At 41.9% G+C, this 20,971-nt stretch overlaps 3 protein-coding genes across 3 annotated transcripts; 2 read left to right on the top strand and 1 right to left on the bottom strand.

Moving 5' to 3' along the window:
* Positions 1 to 1,350: 1,350 nt before the first annotated feature.
* On the top strand, positions 1,351 to 5,136 carry LOC124650082 (mitochondrial import inner membrane translocase subunit TIM22-3-like). The gene is made up of 5 exons (XM_047189643.1): positions 1,351 to 1,543; positions 3,364 to 3,428; positions 3,527 to 3,599; positions 3,685 to 3,738; positions 4,590 to 5,136. Exons 1-5 carry the CDS (start codon positions 1,390 to 1,392, stop codon positions 4,823 to 4,825), a joined length of 582 nt encoding a protein of 193 aa, XP_047045599.1. The 5' UTR covers positions 1,351 to 1,389; the 3' UTR covers positions 4,826 to 5,136.
* A 1,875-nt stretch (positions 5,137 to 7,011) lies between these two features.
* LOC124708448 lies at positions 7,012 to 7,482 on the top strand. Its single transcript, XM_047240128.1, has one exon. The coding sequence runs from the start codon at positions 7,083 to 7,085 to the stop codon at positions 7,347 to 7,349; it is 267 nt and encodes an 88-aa protein (XP_047096084.1). The 5' UTR covers positions 7,012 to 7,082; the 3' UTR covers positions 7,350 to 7,482.
* Positions 7,483 to 8,803: 1,321 nt separating this feature from the next.
* Positions 8,804 to 19,671, bottom strand: LOC124650078 (alpha-L-fucosidase 2-like). Its single transcript, XM_047189640.1, has 10 exons — positions 19,371 to 19,671; positions 16,156 to 16,301; positions 15,143 to 16,074; positions 13,918 to 14,050; positions 11,986 to 12,144; positions 11,289 to 11,513; positions 11,000 to 11,101; positions 10,781 to 10,916; positions 9,731 to 9,926; positions 8,804 to 9,331 (listed from the first exon to the last, which is right to left on the bottom strand). Exons 1-10 carry the CDS (start codon positions 19,600 to 19,602, stop codon positions 9,025 to 9,027), a joined length of 2,568 nt encoding a protein of 855 aa, XP_047045596.1. The 5' UTR covers positions 19,603 to 19,671; the 3' UTR covers positions 8,804 to 9,024.
* Positions 19,672 to 20,971: the final 1,300 nt, after the last annotated feature.

Here is a 20,971-nt window from a genome sequence, read left to right as displayed (position 1 = left end):
ATGCAAAGTATAAATTTAGTATGAACTAACATATATTAAATTGTAATTGACTGAGACAAGTGACAATTTTTTTTAGATAAAAGCAACATAAAATCAAACAACACAATTAAGTGATCTAAATAGGTGCCATGCTTGTTGGCCATCGGCAAGGATAACTAGATGGAAATGAAATAATTAAGATGAAAGTAAGCGACAAATACAGAGACCAAACCATCTCCAGGACCTACTTCTCTACATAGTGTGCATTCCTTCTATATAGTGTAAGATGTACTTTAAGCACAATGTACACAATATGACCTCAAACTTCATGTTCTCTAGATGGTGTGCTTATGTTTACAAGATCGGTCGCTCCATTAAAATGCCATGGAATTTGTATCAATGTGCTTTACCCCGAGGTATTAAAAGAATATGTATGAGCCGAGAAAAATACTTTTATGCACTCGAGTTGTTGACTTAATTTACCAGCCACACCGAGAGTTGATATCCACACACCAAATAAATCAGACTAGAGGGGAATAAAGAGGAGCGACGTACTTCACCGAAAAAGTTCAGTTATCCGTCGGCCACACTTAGTAAACAAACTACAACACCAGGATACAAGTTACTGATGATGCAAATCATACAAATTTAGCTCCTTTTTGTGCTTAATCATGATACAAGTGAGTAATCATTCCTCTACCAAGATCATATCGCAACACTCAACCTCTCCGATTCCCGTAAAATCCTACCACTATTGGCTCTACCCAAACAGGACAAATCACACACATTCTTCTCTAAAACACATAGAGTACTACCTGGCATCATACCCAACAAAAAATCGACATCAAATATTTATCCGCACAGAAAATTCCCAAAAAGAGAGGATTGCGCCGTCGGGGACTCGCGTATATGGGGCCAGGGTCACCGGGTCGTCTCCAATTATCCATCAACGAAGTTTTGATCGTCAGCGGCAGCAACGGCGATGGCCGCCACCTCCGCCATCGTCTAGGCAACCGCCTCGAGCTCTTTGCGAAACAGGGCGACTTATAGGAACAGAACGACGAGATGTTGTTGCCGCACAGCCACAATCCAGGGAGCTAAATGCAATAATAAATCAGCACCACTAGAGCCTAGTTGATGCACCAATTAGCACATACCGGACAAGTTCATGCACTCCCAGCGTTATTACCTCAAAAAGAAATATACACTGTTATCTTATGGGCCAGCGGCCAGCGCTCGTCGGCCCACCCTATGGGCGATCCGGCGGTACAAAGTGCGCGCGCGGTACGGAATAGGGTTTGCTTCCTGACGCGCCGCAGGCCGCACAAATGACAGCGATAGACCTTGAACAGAGAAGAAAACTCTGGATAACGAAGACAGCAGAGAGGGAGGAGCAGGAGAAGACGGAAGATGGCGGCGAAGCGGGGGCGAGGACGGGGGCGCGAGTGGGACGGGGACGAGCTCGCCGCATCGCCGCAGCCCCTCGCCGTTCCAGTCCTCTGCCTCGTGCGCTCCGCCGGGGACTTGGCAGCCGGCGCCTTCGTGGGCTCCCTCGTCGGATACGGTCTTCTTCACTCCCTCTCTCTCCCCCCTGTTTCTCTACCTCTCTTGCTTTCTTTGGCGACGATATAGGACTTTCGAACAGCACACCGTCGCTGATAGGAAGTTTTACAGGGTTTCATTTGGTCATGCCGGTGCGGGGGATGACACTGAGGGAGTATTGCTTTGGAGATAGGTCTAGTGTAGACCATTACTTGATCAAGTGACTGAATTACCCGAAAAAAAAGGACCGTGAACAATCATAGAGAATTCTTTTGCAAGAGTGCAAATTATAGATTTAAGAAAATTGTCGGAGAGAGAGAGAGAGGTGTAAGAACAATATCACCAACCTATAAAAGGAGATGTACACAATGTTGCCGTTCAGATTGTAGATGAAGACAGAAGTGTCAGATTTGGAGGCAGTGTCCCAAAATCCCCTGTTAACCACAATGACAACCTATGATCTACTCCAGCTGCGTCCAACAGCCCAGGCTGTGACAGGTGCGCGATGAAATGTAATTTTGTGGTAGAATCTGGAAACTGTGGCGCCATTGCCAGGATAAGGCCCTTTGTTTTTTTTTTTTGAAGTAGGATAAGGCCCTTTGTTGGAACCCGATAATTTGGAAATATGAATAATTATGCAGTAAAATATAAAACTACATGAAGTTTTAATTCCTCGAGGATATCATTATGTGGTAGTCTGTTTGAGTTGTTAGGGAGTGGTGAGCGTCCATAATATCTCTAGCTTGACAAACTGACAGTGGGATATCTTGTAGAAGAGGTTAACACAAGACAGGTGAAGACATATATGACTCCAGAAGTGACAGATCTGCTTTTTCTTTGACATAGCAGAGGATAACAACACCTTTTTAAGGTGAATTAGACTGCGATTGAACCAAATTGTGGAACTAAGTTGCGGGGGCTCTTGTTATCTACCGAACCCTTCACCATTTAACACACTTTACTATCCCCTATGATTATCCAAGGGAAGATGACTTCTCAAGATAGTTCTTTAAAGCTCTGAAGAAGGTATAGCATGCTCAAAGATCATTGTTATGAAAAGTCCAAGTTCCTTAGGTCTTGAAACAAGGTTTTCGATCGATTCGGAATTTCTGACGTTGAGAAATAGCACATTGTTTCTCAGATAGTGCTAGTGGCTGAAACATGTATCCTATCAAAATATCATTTAAGAGGAATCATTCGAAAGTACAAGATGTTTGTGAACACAAACACATTTCGGAAGTCCAACTAAGTTGCATAACCTACATGTTAAGTCTTTTCTTAAACAGAATTTAAGGTCCTGAAAACCGACCGGTAGGCTAGTTTGTGATAAGTGTATGCTAGTGCTATACGTTATTCACGTACATGTATTTTTTAAGGAAGCAGGAGGAGAGAATTCCAAGGCAAGTACTCCCTCCGTCCAAAAAAGGATGTCGAAGATTTGTCTAAATTGGAATTTATCTATACAACAGAGTGTCTAGATACATTTAAATTTAGACAAACTTTCAACATCCTTTTATGGACATAGGTAGTATATTAGTTAATAGTGAGAAATTAAAGCGGCAGTATCTACAAGGCAACTTCTTAGATGCACTAGATATTTACTGTACTAGCTAATGCAGGTTCAGGTTCAGGTTCTATTGTATTCTTTCGCTGCTTATTGAGGAAGATTTTATATATATTCATTCTAGAGAATTGGAAAGAAACTAGCCCGGAATGATAATTAATTAATGAAATCTGCAAAATGGTATCAGAGAAGGGTATTGTGATTGTGCATCTAATTTTGTATTCTTCAAAGGTTAACGACTTCAAAGTAGTTGGTTTTCTGATAATTTTGTTTTGCAGGACAAGGTTTGATCACTAGTAAAGGTATGAAGGGTTCACTCATCAATGCAGGATCTTCTGCGAAGGTTAGTTGATCACAATATTTATGTACTCCGTAATATTTTCAATAGAGAAGCTGTGTATCATTCTACATGATAGCTTGCTCACAGCACTTCGTTTTTAGACTTTTGCAGCATTGTCTGGTGTCCAAAGCTTCATCTTGTGCTTGTTGAGAAGACTGCGAGGGAAAGATGACAGTATGTACATTACTTTCCGTTACTCTTGTAGCATATATAAAGAAGTAAATGTGTATGTAGTCTCAGCTAAAAACTTCTGCTGCAGTGATCAATGCTGGTGTGGCTGGTTGTTGCACGGGACTTGCTTTGAGTTTTCCAGGTAAAATTAGATGAAACAACATTAACTGAGTAGCTTATTTATCATCTAGTGCTGCTTGCAGTAGTGCCACAAAGACACTTAATACCATTAGAGAGTATTTCTTGGTATCTTTTCCAAAAGGAAAAAGGTTCACATGGTACTACATGATGTTATTCCGAAATAAACTAAGTGTGCTATTTCTTTGACGTGGTTTTCTTGGTTTCCTCTGGTGTTGAGTAAAAATTCGAAAAACATAGACCATTTTAGTAAGAAACAGGCCACCATCACGCAGTGAATGTCCTATACTCTTGCAATAGACACCAGGGAAAACTTTATTGTTTAAAAAGGCACCTTGCAAGAAATCCGGCAAGCTGATCTCTGGAAACTTGGACCAGTTATCTTGATTAAGATACAAATTTTAGGCAGAAAAAGAAAACGCTGGTTGCTTTGAGGATTCGAACCCACAATGCCCCCTTCCAAGGTCTGCTGTCGTACACCAGGCACATGTGCATTAGTTATGTCACTAAGGTTGATTGTAAATACCAGTACACAAAATTTGGAAGTTTCAAGAAATGTTTACATGCTATCTTGTCAGAGCACAAAACTTGTGTTTGACCATGTAGTTTTTAGTGTTCAGTGTAATAGGTGTAGTCCTTGAGACAGGATTCCTTATTGCAGAATCAGAAGTATCATCAACATTAGAAGGATGTTTGTAGTTTTGCTTTTCTTCCTCTCTCCCTCTGTTCCAGTCAATTTTATGGTTCTCTGAAGCTAAGACTGTTTAGCAGCTCTGGGTATATTTGTCAGATCAAAAAAAAAAACTCCAATCATGGACTGTAAGATTCATCACACTAACATTTATCCTAAATCAGGTGCACCCCAAGCAATGTTCCACAGCTGCGTCACCTTTGCGGCGTTCTCCTGCATAATGGACGGTCTCAATAAGCAACAGGCTGCCATGGCAGCCACACTTGGCGGACATCCATCCTCGACCATCAAGCTTCAGGAGGGGTGTGGCGTTCTGCCCCCATTTACTCTTCCACCACTTCTGGATGCTTCAGACGCTTTGGCCTCGTGCAGCCAGAGCTTGTTTAAGCCCAAGCAGTAGACTGATCCAAAGACAAATCAACAAGAGAAAGCTAGTTCCGTAGTTTATCTATCTCTTCTCTGTTTGGCCTCCCGAATCCCTGATTAGTTTTGTTGCTCATTTTTGTGATGAACTTGCTCAAATATGGCTGTGGAGCTATAATGGGTTGCATCTAGTGTTGTTTGCCTTGATAATGAAGAGCTAATACCGATGAGATTGGTTATCATCAAAATTTACTAGCTCCATCTGATGTTCTTGTCAAGTCTATTGTATAACATGAGAACAATATTAAATAATAAAGTTTTGTCCTCAGTATGGGCCTATAAAATGAAGCCAGCTGAACTGGATCGCCAATTTACTCTTCTATTTTATCATCAATCGTTGATGTTTAGTCCTCAGTATGGGCCTATAAAATGAAGCCAGCTGAACTGGATCCCGCCAATTTACTCTTGTTCTATTTTATCACATCAATTATTGATGTAAAAAAAATCACACAATGAATTATTGAACAAAATAAGATTGTATCATCCACGATGCATTATTGCACATACTAAATTCTTCCATGCAGATAGCACTAAAACGATCATCATCACCTGTGACTGTCAGTATTGATTGATAACCGTTATCTTTATAAATGTCAACCTCAACTGAGATTGTATTTTCTGTTTCGTATATCTTGAGGCATACTGTTCAAGTTGACCTAGCCGGCTCACACACGAGCGCACGTAGATAGACAGACAGACATCTAGATCAAATAATTGTGGAAGACCAGCATCTGAATCATAATCCTCTCTAGTGGAGGTTGTTTTCTGCCCACTCTGCTGGCAACGCACCGCTTTTCCTCACCACCTCCTCCACCCACTTGAAAATGTTCGGCGCCTTCATTGTGCCATGGATAGACCACAAGGTTCATCCACCCATGAACTCTTTAATAATTAAGCCATTTTAAGAAGCAAAAGCTTAACTCGCCCTTTCCTGCTTTTCTGAATATTCTCTTCCAGTTAAAGAACGACACGTGAAAATGTTCCATCTGTCCAAATATCCTTCCACAACTCCATGGAAAGGTAGCCGGCTAGCGGCCCATGGGATACTATATCTGGAGTAAAAATTAAAGAGCGACCAACAATAACATAGAGATACTTTGGCTTGTATTCTGTCTATGTCTAGGCTTTAAAAGTTTTTTTTTAGGTCTGGACAGGTTCACTATGAGGTGCAAAATATGATACATCATGAAATGTAATTCCTCAACACATCAATCTTTTGCGCGATGCGGGTGTTCCGGGTGGAGGCTTGAGAGGCAACGACGACGGTGGTGACCAAGATTTGGTTGCGGCAAGATCATGTTAGTCGGCTCCGTTCCGGCGTGTTCGAATGTTTTCGTGGTGGTCTCTTCTTGCTGTGAAGTCGAAGCCACCCTCGGGTGGTGTATGATGACCTTCGAGGGGCGGTCCGGTGAAGGTCCTATTCAGCGCTTGTCTTGCGCATCTCCTCTCCGAGGTTCGTCGTCAGAAACGGAGTTGCCGGTCTCTACTCGAAGAGCCATCTGTTTGGCATAGGCCGGCTTGAGCTTCTTAGATTTTGTGGGTAGCCAGGGTGGCTAGGTGTGCCCTTGTGGCGGAGTGTGTGTGGTTATGGGTGTGCTCTTTATATTGGTTTTTGCCCGGTTTTCTCTTAAAACTGGGCACCTTCTGCTTAATGAATGGATGAGGCAAAGATTTTGCCTCCGTTTCAAAAAAAAAAAAATTGCGTGTAAAAGGAAATAAACTGTTAGCAATGTGTTATTTTTCTCTGGAGGAACATAGTTATTTTTATTGTTAACATATACTCCTTCCGTTAAAAGTTTTATGTAGATACAGATGCATCTAGATACATCCATATCTAGAAAAGTTGAGTCACTTATTTTGAAACTAAGGTTGTATTTGCTGCAGAAAGATAATCTCTAGAGTCTACTGCACTTTTGACAACGGCACAGGGTAGGCAGCCGCCTGTCCAGGAACACAAAACCGTATGCTTCTGCCCACAGGTAGTATGGCCACAACCATTTCCTCCGACCCACACACGACTGTGAGTGATTGAAGCCTCCAAAACCTCCCCCTGGTGACACCTACCGCCAAAGGGGATAAGTCCACAGATATATCATCAAGAAACTCGGTGCCCCACCCCCAATAATTCCGACTCTCACCTATAAATACATGGTTGTAGGCACACACAAGCCTCTGTCCGATCCAGTTAACTTACAAGGAAGGTAGCCTGCATCTTTCCACCACCTCCAGTCAACATGGCCTCTATGGGGTTCAGCTATGCGCAAATACATGTGCGACAAGAGATGGTACGGAGGAAGATCAGCGAAGAGGCCGCGAAGATGATCACGGACGACTCGAAGGCTGGAAAAGAAGACAATAGCAAGAACAAAAATGTTGCCGGCGAAAAAGAGAAGAAGACCAAGAAGAAAAACTGCGACTCATGGACCACCGGGAGGGTGCATCCGTGCGCATCTTCCATGGCGGCCGCGGCGGGGCAAGTGACAAAGGGTGGCCGTAGGTGATTGTGAGGTTCCATTTAGGTCATAAGAGGGTTGACTTGAGAAGTTAGTTTGCGTTTTGTCATCAGTAGTAGTACCCTCAAGGCCTCAAATGTATATTGATAGTTATTTTCTCAATTCTGACGTTCTAGCTCCATGGATACTACTAATCCACAAATATAGTCAGCTAAAAATGTTACTGGGACAAAACCAACCTGATTATCCAGTAAACCCCGCTGCTAACAAGTAATTATTTCCAAGAATATCCTAAAAATGGATTTGTATAAGAGACACGATTTCCGGTCATCTTCTACATGCGCTTCATTTCTCATGATAAGATGCTCTCGCGGTAATACCGGTGCCTCTTCGACCAGTAAGAGCTTGTATGGTTCAAAGGATTCTTATAGGATTTTTGGAGGATTCAATTTCTTAAGAAAAAAATTCTAGATAACTTGTTTCGTTTGTAGGATTTGAAAAACTTAGAAATTTTAATCCTACCAGACTAATCCTATAGAAATCGTGTAGTATAAACTGCGAGTAGATAACGCATCTCAATCATATTCCTATAGTTTTCATATCCTATGAATCAAAGTAACCCTCAAGCTGGCTGACATACTTGCTCGGGTTAGAATCCTCCATTTTGGAATACTTCACATCATCTGTATTGTGACAATGTGAATTCATCTTCAGGGTCCAGGGTCAAAGCGTGGAAACCTTCCATTCGTTTCAAGTTTGTAGTCGGAGTATATACTAAATGCTTTCAGTGATTGGAGAACTAAATGCTTACTGTTCAGCGTAAATAATGCTTGCTAATGTTTGTCATACGAGGAGAAGCAAAAATGATGGATTTTAAGTCGGCTCAGGTTGGATTTCTATAATACATGAGCACAGTGATACTGTGAATTTAATTATGTTTCAATCTCTGTTGTTCTCTACCATCTACATCCATCTCCTAGAATCTACTCTCCCTGAACTTCTTCCAAAAGTCTGTCTCCCAATTTTTTTTTGAACTTGAACTTAGAAGTTTAAACAAGTTTAGAAGACAAGACTTCTCAAAGAAGCCATTTAGAATCCGAAAAGAAGCCCCCCTCAGTTTCTTTGATACTTGCCACTAGGTCCTAAAAAATAAAAATTACACCTATGTACACGGAGTAGATGCAAATGGCAAATGGCTACATTTCAACTTCATGGCATAGCAGGTGCGACGGGGGACTTCAGATAACAGTGTCTGAGACTACGAGGACAAAGACAATTCGTGAACCTCATGATATATTAGCAGATCCACCATCAAAGCCCAAACACCAAACTGTCCTCACACAGAAATCAGTGTTAATTTCGAAGAATGTGTCTCTTGGAAATCTAGTGTACGCCTTCGTGCCATCCTTTGTAATTCTTCGAGCTAATCTAATACAAGGAACAAGTTTCTTGCAAAAAAAAGAATATACAATGTACAAAAAACAGCACATGAACGGCCACCCTGTAGAGCATTTTGGGCCCTTTATTAAGAAGAAAATTCGAGGAACTCAGTCTTTCTGAACACAATAGAGCACCTTGTACAGCTCAAGATAAGTCCCTAAAGAAAAGCACCAACATAAATTTAACCACACGGAAGTTTAATCATCACCACGTTTAACAAGATTCGGTAATTTTGCCTTAAGAGATTGTGCTTTCCGATTGAAGAACCAATACACGCACATCCTCAGAGTGGCCAGGATTTCAAGCACTTCAAATCCGAGTTGAACCGGTAAACTTGACCTGGAGAGACGCCGATAGTGGCAGAGTGGCTGCCATAGTGGACCCGCGCAAGCGAATTCTGGCTGCTGCCAGACCACAGCAGAGCTTCATGGAGGCTACCTTCCTTCCAGCAAATGTTAACCGTCAACCCGCCTCGTGCCTTCAGACCTTTAACAAAGCCTTGAGGCCACTTGTCACGGGGTAGAGCTGGGAGCAGGTACAGGTCACTCCCTGTGCTCTGCACCAGCATTTCTGATAATGCAGCTGGGAATCTGCAAGAGGAGGAGACCATTAGGACACATTGAATCGATTGCTACAACTAAGTACGGTGATCACTATTATTTTAAATCCCTTTTAAGGGCATGCTTGGATTGACAATGTTTTTATGTGCTTACAGTTCGCTCGACCTACCGGGGAGCACAAAAAACTACGCTCAATCCAAGCATGGCCTAAATGGTTAACAGTTTGTTTAGGCGCGTGTTTGAGAAAAGAAAACAGTTTTCAGCTTAGATCCATCGCGAGGTAATGCCTAATGGCTGACCCTCACCAAGTTGGTAAATTGGGTGGTTGGTCACACAGAGCTGTAGTTTTACGTCTCAAGATTCAATGAAATCATAGTACGGTAAGCAGCGGATCGAAACGATTGATTCGGCAGAGATGGTCTGGTTTACCCAAAATTTGCATCGATTTGGAATGGTGGATGTGCTGTGAACAAATTGCTGTATAGACCCCCTTCCTTTGAAACCTCATGTTCCGGATCAACCAAAGTGATTAGCTGCAGAATCATTTTGTATGCATGCTCACTGTTGTGAAGATGGGCCCACAGAGCCATCTTCCATGCAGTAGACCACCCAGGGCCTTCATCACCTAAAACAATAGAATAAGAATTCAACGCCAGGCAGCAAAGACAGGGAAAGTGATGGGTTCTTAAAACCATGGCTATATCATGAACTAACCGTAAATGCAACAAATTTGAGATTCATACAGCAGTATGTTGTATCACTCTGTTCCACAATATAAGCCTTCTTAGCTTAGCAATCTATTTTAGCTAGCTAGAAAGGCTTATAACGTGGAACGGAGGGAGTAATTGTGGACAATAATACATACATACTACTTCTTCATCAGACTGAAAAGTAAGAATATAACAGCTCGTCATACAAGCAAACTGTATAAGAAAACTTCAACTTAGTTATACCATCAGATTATTTGAAATAAAATGTCTATGCAGCAACCCTTGGAAGCAGTTCACACAGGAAGCAGTTCACACAAATTCTGGCTAGGAGGTAATTTCAACATTTAAAGTGTATACACAACAAAGCAAAATTCTATTATCATCATCCTGAAACATGGTTACTGCTTATTTCAATTTTACATGAGAACAACAGCAGTTGATCCAATCCAGATATACATTGTTTAGTCTTCTACTATGAAGTGGATCAGCACTCAAGCTGATGCTGGATTACTGACACCTTTCCCAATGCCCATTCCTCTTATCTTCAACAGTTAACCCTCAAATCTCAGAAAAAGGCTGACGTGGCTTATGCAATGAGTACATATTGTGAGGAGGGAGTCTCAAGAGGTCATGATCTAGCTATTAGCTTTGCAAGCTGATATTTTCATTTTGATGGTTTCATTTGAAAGGTACCCAGACTAAAGTCTGAAAGCTTCAAAAAAAAGGAAAAAACTAATACTGCACTTTTCATATAGCAAAAAGGTAGTACCTCTTTTATAGAGACTATTGGCAACAGCTTTGCAGAGGTCAGGCGTTTGCTCCAGTGTCATGGTATGTCCAGGATAAAGACCAAACAGATGGGATACATGTCTGTGCTGAACCTCAGGATCCTTAAAATCTTGCGCCTATGCAAAAAAGATAAGTATTATGAAATTGAACATACGAATGTAATCACCTGAGAGATAAACAAATAGAAATATTAACTGACCCACTCCATGATAGTACCATCTCTGGAAATTTGTACTGGTGGGAGCCTTGGTAGTGCCTTTTTTATTCTCTGAACCACATCAGTGCTGGATTTTCCTAAAATCTGATAAGAAACATATGAATCCATCATGGCTTCAAGCATATACACATACACATACACATACATGTTCAAACGGGCTTCATTATAAGTCCATTATACTTTTGCAAAGCTATATACGTCATCCATATCATAAAGCATCTGCATACTCATGAAAACCGTCTTCTTTAAGAACAAAATGAAAAAGACTTACATCAGCAGATAGGAGAACAGCTGAAAAAACTTCTCTAATAACTGACATGTCCATAGTTGTTGAGTAGCTGACACACGCTTGCTTGCCATTTGGAGCAATAAAATAATGCTCAGGGGAAGTAGAAGGATTGGTTTCCAGATACCCTCTTTGCCCCTCAATCAACCAGGACAGCAGAAAGGAGGCAGATCCTTCCAGAAGGGGATAAGCTGTTTTCTCCAAAAATTGCTGCAAAGAAAGAACAGAATCACACCTGCTGCTTCTCCAATCTCTAGGTGAGATAACAGTTTGCGAAAAAACTGTCAATGTGGAATTCACCATATATATTCATGACATATTGACATTCTCTAAATCAATATCCATCAATCACAACACAGAGCATATTTTTAAGAGGATATTTCAATGCTATCGACCAGTCATAGCTGCTAAACACCATTACCTTTTGGTACAAGTTAACTAGACACAATCCAAGTTCGTTAGTGCTTCCTCTGATTTGGTTTAAGATTTCCTTTTTTACAAACTCTTTACAAATAAGAGGACTAGCATAACCGCAACAGAAAGGGAGATTAAGCTCCAACCTAAGCCAGTGATAACTATAAATTCTTATATCTACCTATGAGGTATGATCGAAATTTGTGGGTGATGCAAGAAAGTAATGCACATAAGTACTCGACGGCATTGTGTCCATGTCATCACTCACTTTGTCCATTGTAAAACTGTAGTGCTCCCACAGGTGTGTAGCCAGCCATGGCCCACCCATTGGCCATAGAGCCCAACTAGGATCACCAGCATCCGGTGATGTTTTCGCCCACAAGTCTGTGACTTGATGACTAACCCAACCATTAGCTCCGTAATTCACCTGTGAAGCAAATTTATCATTACCTTAAAAGGTTCCCTCACATAGGAGGTTCCAAAATATACAACAGGCCAATTTGGAACATCTAAACTGAATATATATGATCTAGTAATAAGTTAAAACACCAACTACATTCTTCAAGAATCTAATACACACAAACCATTTAATAGAGCTGTGTGGATGACTCATTAAGAAGATGTACAATTTTAACAGTTTCTTAAGGTGTAGTTCTTTCACTTTCATACTTAAGTACTAGGTTTAAATGCCTTAAAGTCCGCCACATTCCTGTGAAAAAATCAAGTAGCCAAAGTTTTGCTTAGACCTTATTTGGATGTGCAGCCAAGCAAACATAGCAATCGCTGAAAATTTCGTTTCCTAGGGCATGTTACCAATGTCACTTAAATTCATTTCGTTAGTTGTGCTTCTGGATGGCTCAGTGGGGGTTTCAGGTTGCCCCGGCTTCGCGAGGATATCCCTAAAGTGCAAAGCCAGTCCACAATACTGTTGGCTTGCCATCCTTTGTATTGATCATCAAGTATGTTTGTTTGTGAGACTCTGTACTAAAATACTTGCTTATAATACCATGCTACACAATTCATGGGTAGCTATAAAGGTCACTTTCTTGCTTGTCATGAAGCATGCTTCAATCAAGATGGGATTTCAGCAAGGTATGACCGTTGCCAGCTCTGGTGCTCCTTCCCCTCTTCCTCCCTCTCTATCTAGTCTCTAATGCTACCGACCGTAGCTCACTAGCTCTTAGCCTCTATAGTTTCATCTCGTGTAGCTGTTCAGGAGCGGTCATGGTTCACATTCTTATGACACTTCGAAGTGAGGTTGCAATGGCTAAAAAGGCATTAAGCCGAAAAATTGTATCTTTGCCCTCTAGTGCATTTGTAAGTGTTGCTTCATCAAGTTGAACAACGAGGCAATATACTACGCTGTTCCTAGTTTCCTACTTTGCAACTGCACATATTTATTTGCCAATTAAAAGAAATAGTACTGTAAAACATTGTCACCGTAGGTGGTTTTCGAAAATGCCGAATTTATGTAACTGTATCTGTCCATTACCGATACACGTATCCACAGTCCACATAGGTTCCCGAAACCCAGCCTGCCACTCCTCCCACGCCCAAAGCAGCCCATTCCGATCTTGCAGAACGGCGAGCGACATTAATCCTTCAACGTGTGGATACCTTTGAGACATTGCAACTGTGACACTTGGATGAACCATTCGAGAGAACTGCAAGGAGAAGGTAGTACAACTGCGCTGCACTGCCACGCTATATCGACTCCATTTCCGCTTCACGGGTTAAGGGTGCCTAGTGGTAATTTTTTATCTATTACTGCAGCAGTTCCTGGTTTACACGGTAGAATTTTCAATTTAAGTTAGTGTATCCTACCCATATACCTACAGTTTACCCAACATGGATGGTGATGTAGTTTTCAGACTATGTATGTGTGCATCATGTGACGTACAAGCCTGGTTTGAACTCTCTGGGGTGTTGTATCACCTTGATGTGTTGTTTGGAGTCAACAAAACTCTATGGGGAAATAAGTAATAGGTAAAGACTAAGAGATAGATTAGTGTAACTTCCGTACACATATACATGGCGTCACCGTTTCTTCTTGTTGGGCTGCAACGGTGCTGTAGGATACTAGGATCCAACGCCCGAGGAAATAGTAGTATTCAAAGGAAAACAAAAAGGAATACTCACAGAAATACAGGGTAGAGGACACACAGTTTTCAGAGACATTCTTTCATGAAAGTGGACTTACTTTTGATGTCTTAGCCCCATTGACTGAAAGGGAACCAATAAAGTCAAATAGTGGTTCTTGGCATTCACTAAGGTTACAAGGAAGTGATGGCCAGTAATTCATTTGTAGATTTATATTTGGATGGGGAGCTGCACTGCAAAGTGAAAGGAAAGATATATTGTGACCAAACTTGGATGACCAGAAAAGAGTAAAATAAATAATATCATCAATATGCTCGCACATAACTTACATTATAACACTACTATATTGCAGTAAATTCAACAGCAACTTGCTACAAACAGGGAACCAGCATTACCCGCAACAAAAATTACTTCAATACAAGATGGGTAATACTATTAGTAGATCATTATTCCGAATGCACCAGATATTCTAAAACAATGATTCAATTATCGTTCCCAAAACATTTAGTTACATTGATTTTTACAAAGGTTCCCAAAACCTAAATTTGAGAAAATAATGTAGGAACTAAAGTTTCTGTGGATTTCTTCATATGCATTCAGTTTTGGGTGACAGTGTTAGGAGCACAGCGCCTGTTATAAAATTATATAAATATAATGGGAAAGCATTGGGCGATATGATTATAAGGTAATTGACTGCCCAAATTGTTAAGGGAATGACTGTGCATGTTTGATCACTGCTGCCAACTAACAACACCAACTCTTCACAGTGTCTTCACACTGGAAAGCATGCTTGACTTAGCATGTGATAGCATCATAGTGTGTATACATGAGAATCGTAATAATTAATCTAGAGAAGGAACAAATACAGCTCTAAACCTCAAAACTAAATCAAAACACCAGTTCCTATCTAACTTACAAAAATGTGCAAACAAAAACTTCTACCTGAGTTTTCTGAAACATATCAAGACAAAGGGTCACTTCTCACATTTGCGACCTATATTTTCAACATTTTGATGCAGAAGAGCTACAGATTGTTATGATACCTTTCAATTGTTTACAATTTGTTGCTTGTCATGCAAAAATGGTCATGTAGCACCCAACTGTGTGCAAGGAGAATCCATTTTCGCAGAGTTGGCCATTGTGAGTTGATACCCCATTTTATTAATACTATATGATGTATTCTCTTAATACACAAACTCTAAAAAACGTGACCCAGGTGAGCAGTTCAAGCTGTTTCCAGTTTAAAAGTCTAAAGCATAGTATCCAAAAATATATAAAACTGGAGCAAGGAACAAAGCAAGACAAGATATGTTGTAAGAACGTACTCCCATGGTGGCTCAGTGTCGTTGCTCCATATTCCTTGCAGATTGGCAATCTGAGTTCCAGGTCTCGAACAAGAAATGAGTAGATAGCGACCAAACTGGAACAGAAGTTCTACCAGAGAAGGATCTTCATCATGTATAAAACTTACAATTCTGTCCACCGTAGGCTTCTCTGAATTACTAAGCTCGTTTAACCTTGAGCAGGCAGCCATCTGTATAGCACAATCAGATACCGCGGTATCCTGAGAGATATTGTCTGGTGAGTGAGCTGAAGTGCTACCTCCAAGCATATCATTAGAGCCCCGTGAAAGTTGCAAGGATACACGCTGGAAAAGACTCTGGTAATCATCCGTGTGATAAGCTTTCAGCTGTGAATATGACATGCTCCTAGCCATATTTAATGTTGTGAATGCTGATGTTGTTGGATCCAGTGTTGATTCAGAAGGCTGGACAAATGGTCCTTCAAATGAGGTTGCAGCTGCAAGAAGCAAAACTACTGAGTCGGCACCATCAAGTTTCAGCATCTTATCATTCAATACTTGCACAGTGCCATTGGCACCACTCATCTGCAGGTAGAGAATAGCACAAAATCTAATTCCCTTGGAATGATCAAATGCGTTCTCATCTCCCGCAGGCCTCTCTCCTGGGCAGCTACCCTCCATGATTATTTCATTTGCATCTGTTACACGAATCCGGTGATCTAGTGGTGTAGCTAAAGATACTGTGCATGAGAGTGCTCCTGATTTGTCTGCAGAGATTTTAGTCGCAATTACTTGATGTGGATGCGAGGAGAAGTGTTCCCTTGAGTATGTTACTTCCCCAACATTATATGTGACATTTGCTGTTGCAGATTCCAGATCTAGGTATCTTTCATAATTTGTATACCTGATATCCTCACCAAAGGCAATGTTAATATCACCGAGAGGCTGGTAGACCTACAGTTATAACATAAGCAATGTTTGAATAATGATATAGCAACACAGCTCTTCAATCAACATAAAAAACAAAATATGTACCTGTGTCTGCTCACCAGACAGGTCATAAGCAACAGCTGTAGCTTCAGCATACTGTCCCTTGTCAACAAGGCTCCTAACATTAGAAAGAACAGCAGGAGCTTTGGGGTTTGTATAGTTACCAGGTCCACCCGTCCATAATGTGTCGTCTGCACCAACAGTTTTAAGATGAAGCAATGAAGTTTACAAATATATACATCATTAAAAAGAAAGCCAATATGAGTCTGCACATGTGAAAGGTGTACATAATTAGGCAAACAAGACAAAAAAGACATTCGCTCACAGGAAAACTGTAACAGAAGCAAGAAAAAAAAGACTTCCATTCCCACATCATCTTTTCAGAAAAGTTGTACAAAATCATCGCATTATACTTTTGGAGAACACATGCAAGATCAAGAAATATGGTCCATACCATGGTCATGGAAAAGTGTAAGATGAATGCTGGCATGAAGCATCTACAGAACAATGTACACATTCATGCAGTGTTCTCAGAACTTCAAATCCATACAACTTCCAGTAAAAGTGCCAACTTTGATGATGGATTCAATAATAAAATACCAGGTATGGCTTCACTTTTTATTTTTCTATGCATATCAGAGCCTCCCCGATCCACCCATTACGTAATGTGAAAAGGATTAGTATTTATCAAGAAGCCTTCCATTGAACACAGCACGGAAGACAAATATGTGGCCAACTGTTGTCTACATCTACCGGTTGATCCAATGCTTGGACACTATCAACAACGATTTCACCACATCTAACAACACCCAAAAACAAGCATGCTCCAGCACCCATCTCCTTCGATAAACTGCCTCTCTCCGCTCGTTTGCTATTTGTCCATCGGTCTCTCCATTAAACTCCAACACAGAGGCTCGTCAGTGGGCAAGGGTGGGGGTGAGGACCTTGCTGAATTGCTTCCAGCGGTGAGGGTTAGTTTCTAGAGGTGTGGAATTGCAAACATGGGTGTAAAGTTACTCTTAGGACTTGTACGTAACTTTCTCTACCAATGCATCGAGATACAAAAGCTTTTGTGTTTTCTGGAGAGAGAAAATCCAACTCCAACACACTCACTTTCTACCTCCAGTGTGCTCACCGACCGCATGAGCATGAACATCTGCGGCAGAAGGTAATACGAGTAGGAAAGTTGTGCAGGTTGCCACATATGTCATTTCAAATTCCAACTTTCAGCATGTGTTTCCAAAAAGTTTTAATTATATGTTTAGTGCATTTTGTTTGTTGTAGTAACACCGTCAGAACAAAAACCGACTTGTATGTATCACTACTAGAAGCCAACCCACATGTCGAATGCTTGTCCAGTCGCAGATTCACTACACCATCAGTTCAGGTAACATCACAATGTTGTGGGCATAATTTGACCAAAATTTTCCAGCAACAAAGTAGTATGATTATCCTGTCTGATAACTCCATAGATGTTAACTGTTATATACTTCCTCTGTTCCAATGAATAAGGCTTATATTTTTTGAAAAGTCAAATCAAGTAAAGTTTGACCAAACTTTTGGAAAAATCTATCGACAAATATGATATTCTATAGATATCATATGAATATATTTATTGATATTGATTTTGTATTTTGCATGTTAATGATTTTTTGTAAAAACTTGGTCAAACTCTACATTGTTTGACTTTTCAAAAATAATATAAGCCTTATTCATTGGAACGGAGGTAGTAAAATGCATCTAATTACCACTGGGGTCTACCCTACAAGGCTACAACGCAAAACAAAACAATAACTTCACATACTGGTCAGTAGAGTAGTTATGTACTATTGTATTGTCCAACATGAAACCATCTTAGCATCTACTACAAAAAAAACGCTTTGAAGTTTAAAGATCTCAAAGTAACTTAAAAAAGGGTAGATTCATTCACCGGTTATGTAAAGCTAACCAAGAGTAAGTGCCAAGTTAGAACCTACTCCAGCAATGTTGCCTTTGCGGCCTTGGGATTGCTGCTTGTAAGCACCTGATCAAAGAAAATGAATGCTTCACAACTCTTTTGCGTTTTCTTGAAAAAAAATGCTTCAAAAGGCATGCACTGGAAGAAGCAAGGATGCTTAATTTCTGCGTGATTTTGATACTTGTGATTCCAAATCCAACCAGGTCCTCTGTACTAAAACATAATCAATAAAAAGAAAGATGGTACATCCATCATCATAAGTGGGTTACTGCCTTACTGGTACAGGTCCAGAAGTTGATTGATCACTACTCAGATTATTAGATAGACGTGCGGGCAGAATAGGTTATGAGAGATATTGCAGCAGTTTTCGACAGAAACAAAACTGGCGAGCTCCTGTAAAATAGACTATACTACTGAAAACTGTTTGTAGCTCCCGAGCTCACTGGAGCTCCTTTAAAAAAATCGAAAACGGGACACCTCCAAAAATTCTGAAAATATTTATACAAGTACATATACTCATCTAGTATGTAAGAATCAAGTTTTGACGAAATATATGTTTAACCATAAGAAGGGCCAGGTAGAGCACCATGTGCAACAGTGAGTATGCATGTGGAACAGGAAGAGTATGATGGAATTTAAAATATCGTGGGGATGTAAACATATGGTGAGAATAATTGTGCAATTAGTTGTGAGTGATTATAAGGTGCAGTGTTCCAACTTACTTTCTCGTCCATTAGATTAGTTCATTTTTGGATGGCCTAGACTGATTGGATCAAACCAAACTCGTGCTTTGTGTATTGTTTACTAATGAGATTACCAGGTCAAATATTGGGATGTGATATTCAGAGGTTTGGTCATCTAATTTCAGCGAACTGTTGGCTCCATAATTTTCAATATTCCAAAAGAATAACTAGAAAAAATAATTTCTGGTAAAATCTTGATATTAACATTGATGAGTAATAAATTTCTAATATTGAGTTATAAAAGCGTATCTTTGCTTCAAACGTTTTGCAAAGGATTATTGGAGGATTTTTAATCCTCAGGCCCTGCTTGGGGGATATGAACTAGCTAAGTATGGTAGTAGAGTGAGGTGTGGGTGTGTGTGTGTGTGTTACAAGGATCAGTCCCTCCCTGCGATGAGTAAATGGTCATGATTGATTGTAGTCCGGTTGTAACCTGAACACTATGCCATAAGCAATACACATCCATTTTCAAAATATAAAGCGTAAAATGTTGACTAAAGAGTGGGACTACAGCAGATTAAATTAAGCCTTGAGAAGATGGAAGGGGGTCGGATAATTACGGTTGAGTTGGAGCCTCTCGGAGGCAACGCCGCCCCAGACCAGGGCGCCAAGACGGCCGTTACCGATCGGCGCTGCGTCTGTGAAGTACCTTGCCGGGGACGCGAATACCACCTTCAGAGGCCGCGCATCCTCCACCGGCCACCCCGCCGCCGCAGAGGCCGCTTCCGCTTCCTGCGGTGGACGCACCCAGATCCAGTCGCCGCCTGCGTCGTTGCCGTCATCTCCATCCATGGGGAAACAGCTCGTCCAGGAGGAGTGACGGGCGTAGCTACACTACAAGGAAGCGGTATCAGGACTGACAGACAGGACAGGTGAAGCGGGGAGCGCGGATCTAGGATGTGTTTGTCCGGTAAGAGCTAAGAGCAGGTCTAACAGACCCCGTAAAAGAGGCAACCCGTATAATAACCGCCGGTTTGAGGGTTTCGGCTCTACCCGGCCGTCTAGCACGCCCCGTAAAAACGCCCCCCGAATCGTTTTTTGCTGTTTTCGAGTACGGGGCGGGTCCTCGCCCCCTACTTGTGCGGGGTGGGAGCGGGGATAGTGGGCGAAGCCGACATCCCAATTCCAAAAGCGCGCGCGACATTTCCGAGCTTCCCCACCCGTTTTCCCCGCTTTCCCACGCGCGCGCCGCCGCCACCCGCGCGCCGCCGCCGCAATCCGTCGGATCCGTGCCCCTCCGCCGTCCGCCCAGCCTCGTCGAGGTTCTTCGACGCCCGCCGCACCTCCGCCGCGCCCCGCCGAGTTCCGCGCCCTCCGCGCGCGCGCGCCCGCCCTCCCGCCGTGGTCTTCTCCGCCGGTGAGTATTCCGCCGCGTTCTTCTTCGTTGCCGCCAGTAAATTGGTCGGATTTGGGGCTGATGTATGGTACACCGTGGTAGATGGCTTCGGAGGATGTGCACATGGCGGATTTGGACGCGACGACCACCGATTGGTCGTCGTCGGATTCCGGCGATTCGGATATCGACGAGCCGCTCAACGACGATGAGACGGAGATGATGCTCGCTCCTGTTCGGCTTGAAGCAAATGGAGGACCGCATGAAGCTCGCTGGATCGGCGGAAAGGATCCGTGATGGGGCGTATGTGCATTCCGCGGAACCGCGCGCTCGGCCATGAGCAGCTGATGCAAGATTATTTCGCCGAGGTACCGACCTATCCTCCCCGCCTCTTCCGTAGACCGGTACCGAATGCGTAGGACTTTGTTCGAGAAAATCGTCAAAGATTGCGAGGCAAATTGCGATTATTTCAAGCAAAAAAGAAATGCCTGCCCAAGTCATGGGATTTAGCCCATACCAAAAATTTCCGCCACCATGAGGGTTATTGCATACGGTATACCGGCAGATTATACCGATGAGTACCTTCGCATTGGTGTGCAAACAACCACGGATTGCGTGCGTATGTTTGCCAAGATGGTGATCAAGTTGTATGGAGAGAAGTATCTCCGAGCTCCAAATGAGGATGATACAAAAAGGCTCATGGAGATCAATGAAAAGAGGGGTGGCCGGGATGCTTGGTAGTTTGGATTGCATGCATTGGACATGGAAAAATTGTCCAAAAGCATGGCATGGCATGTATTGTGGCAAAAGCCGTGATGCTACCATTGT

The sequence above is a fragment of the Lolium rigidum genome, chromosome 4 (assembly GCF_022539505.1).
Source record: "Lolium rigidum isolate FL_2022 chromosome 4, APGP_CSIRO_Lrig_0.1, whole genome shotgun sequence".
Lineage (NCBI taxonomy): Eukaryota > Viridiplantae > Streptophyta > Magnoliopsida > Poales > Poaceae > Lolium > Lolium rigidum.
Note: the sequence above shows the minus strand (reverse complement) of the source record. Positions and strands in the feature narration are given on the sequence as shown.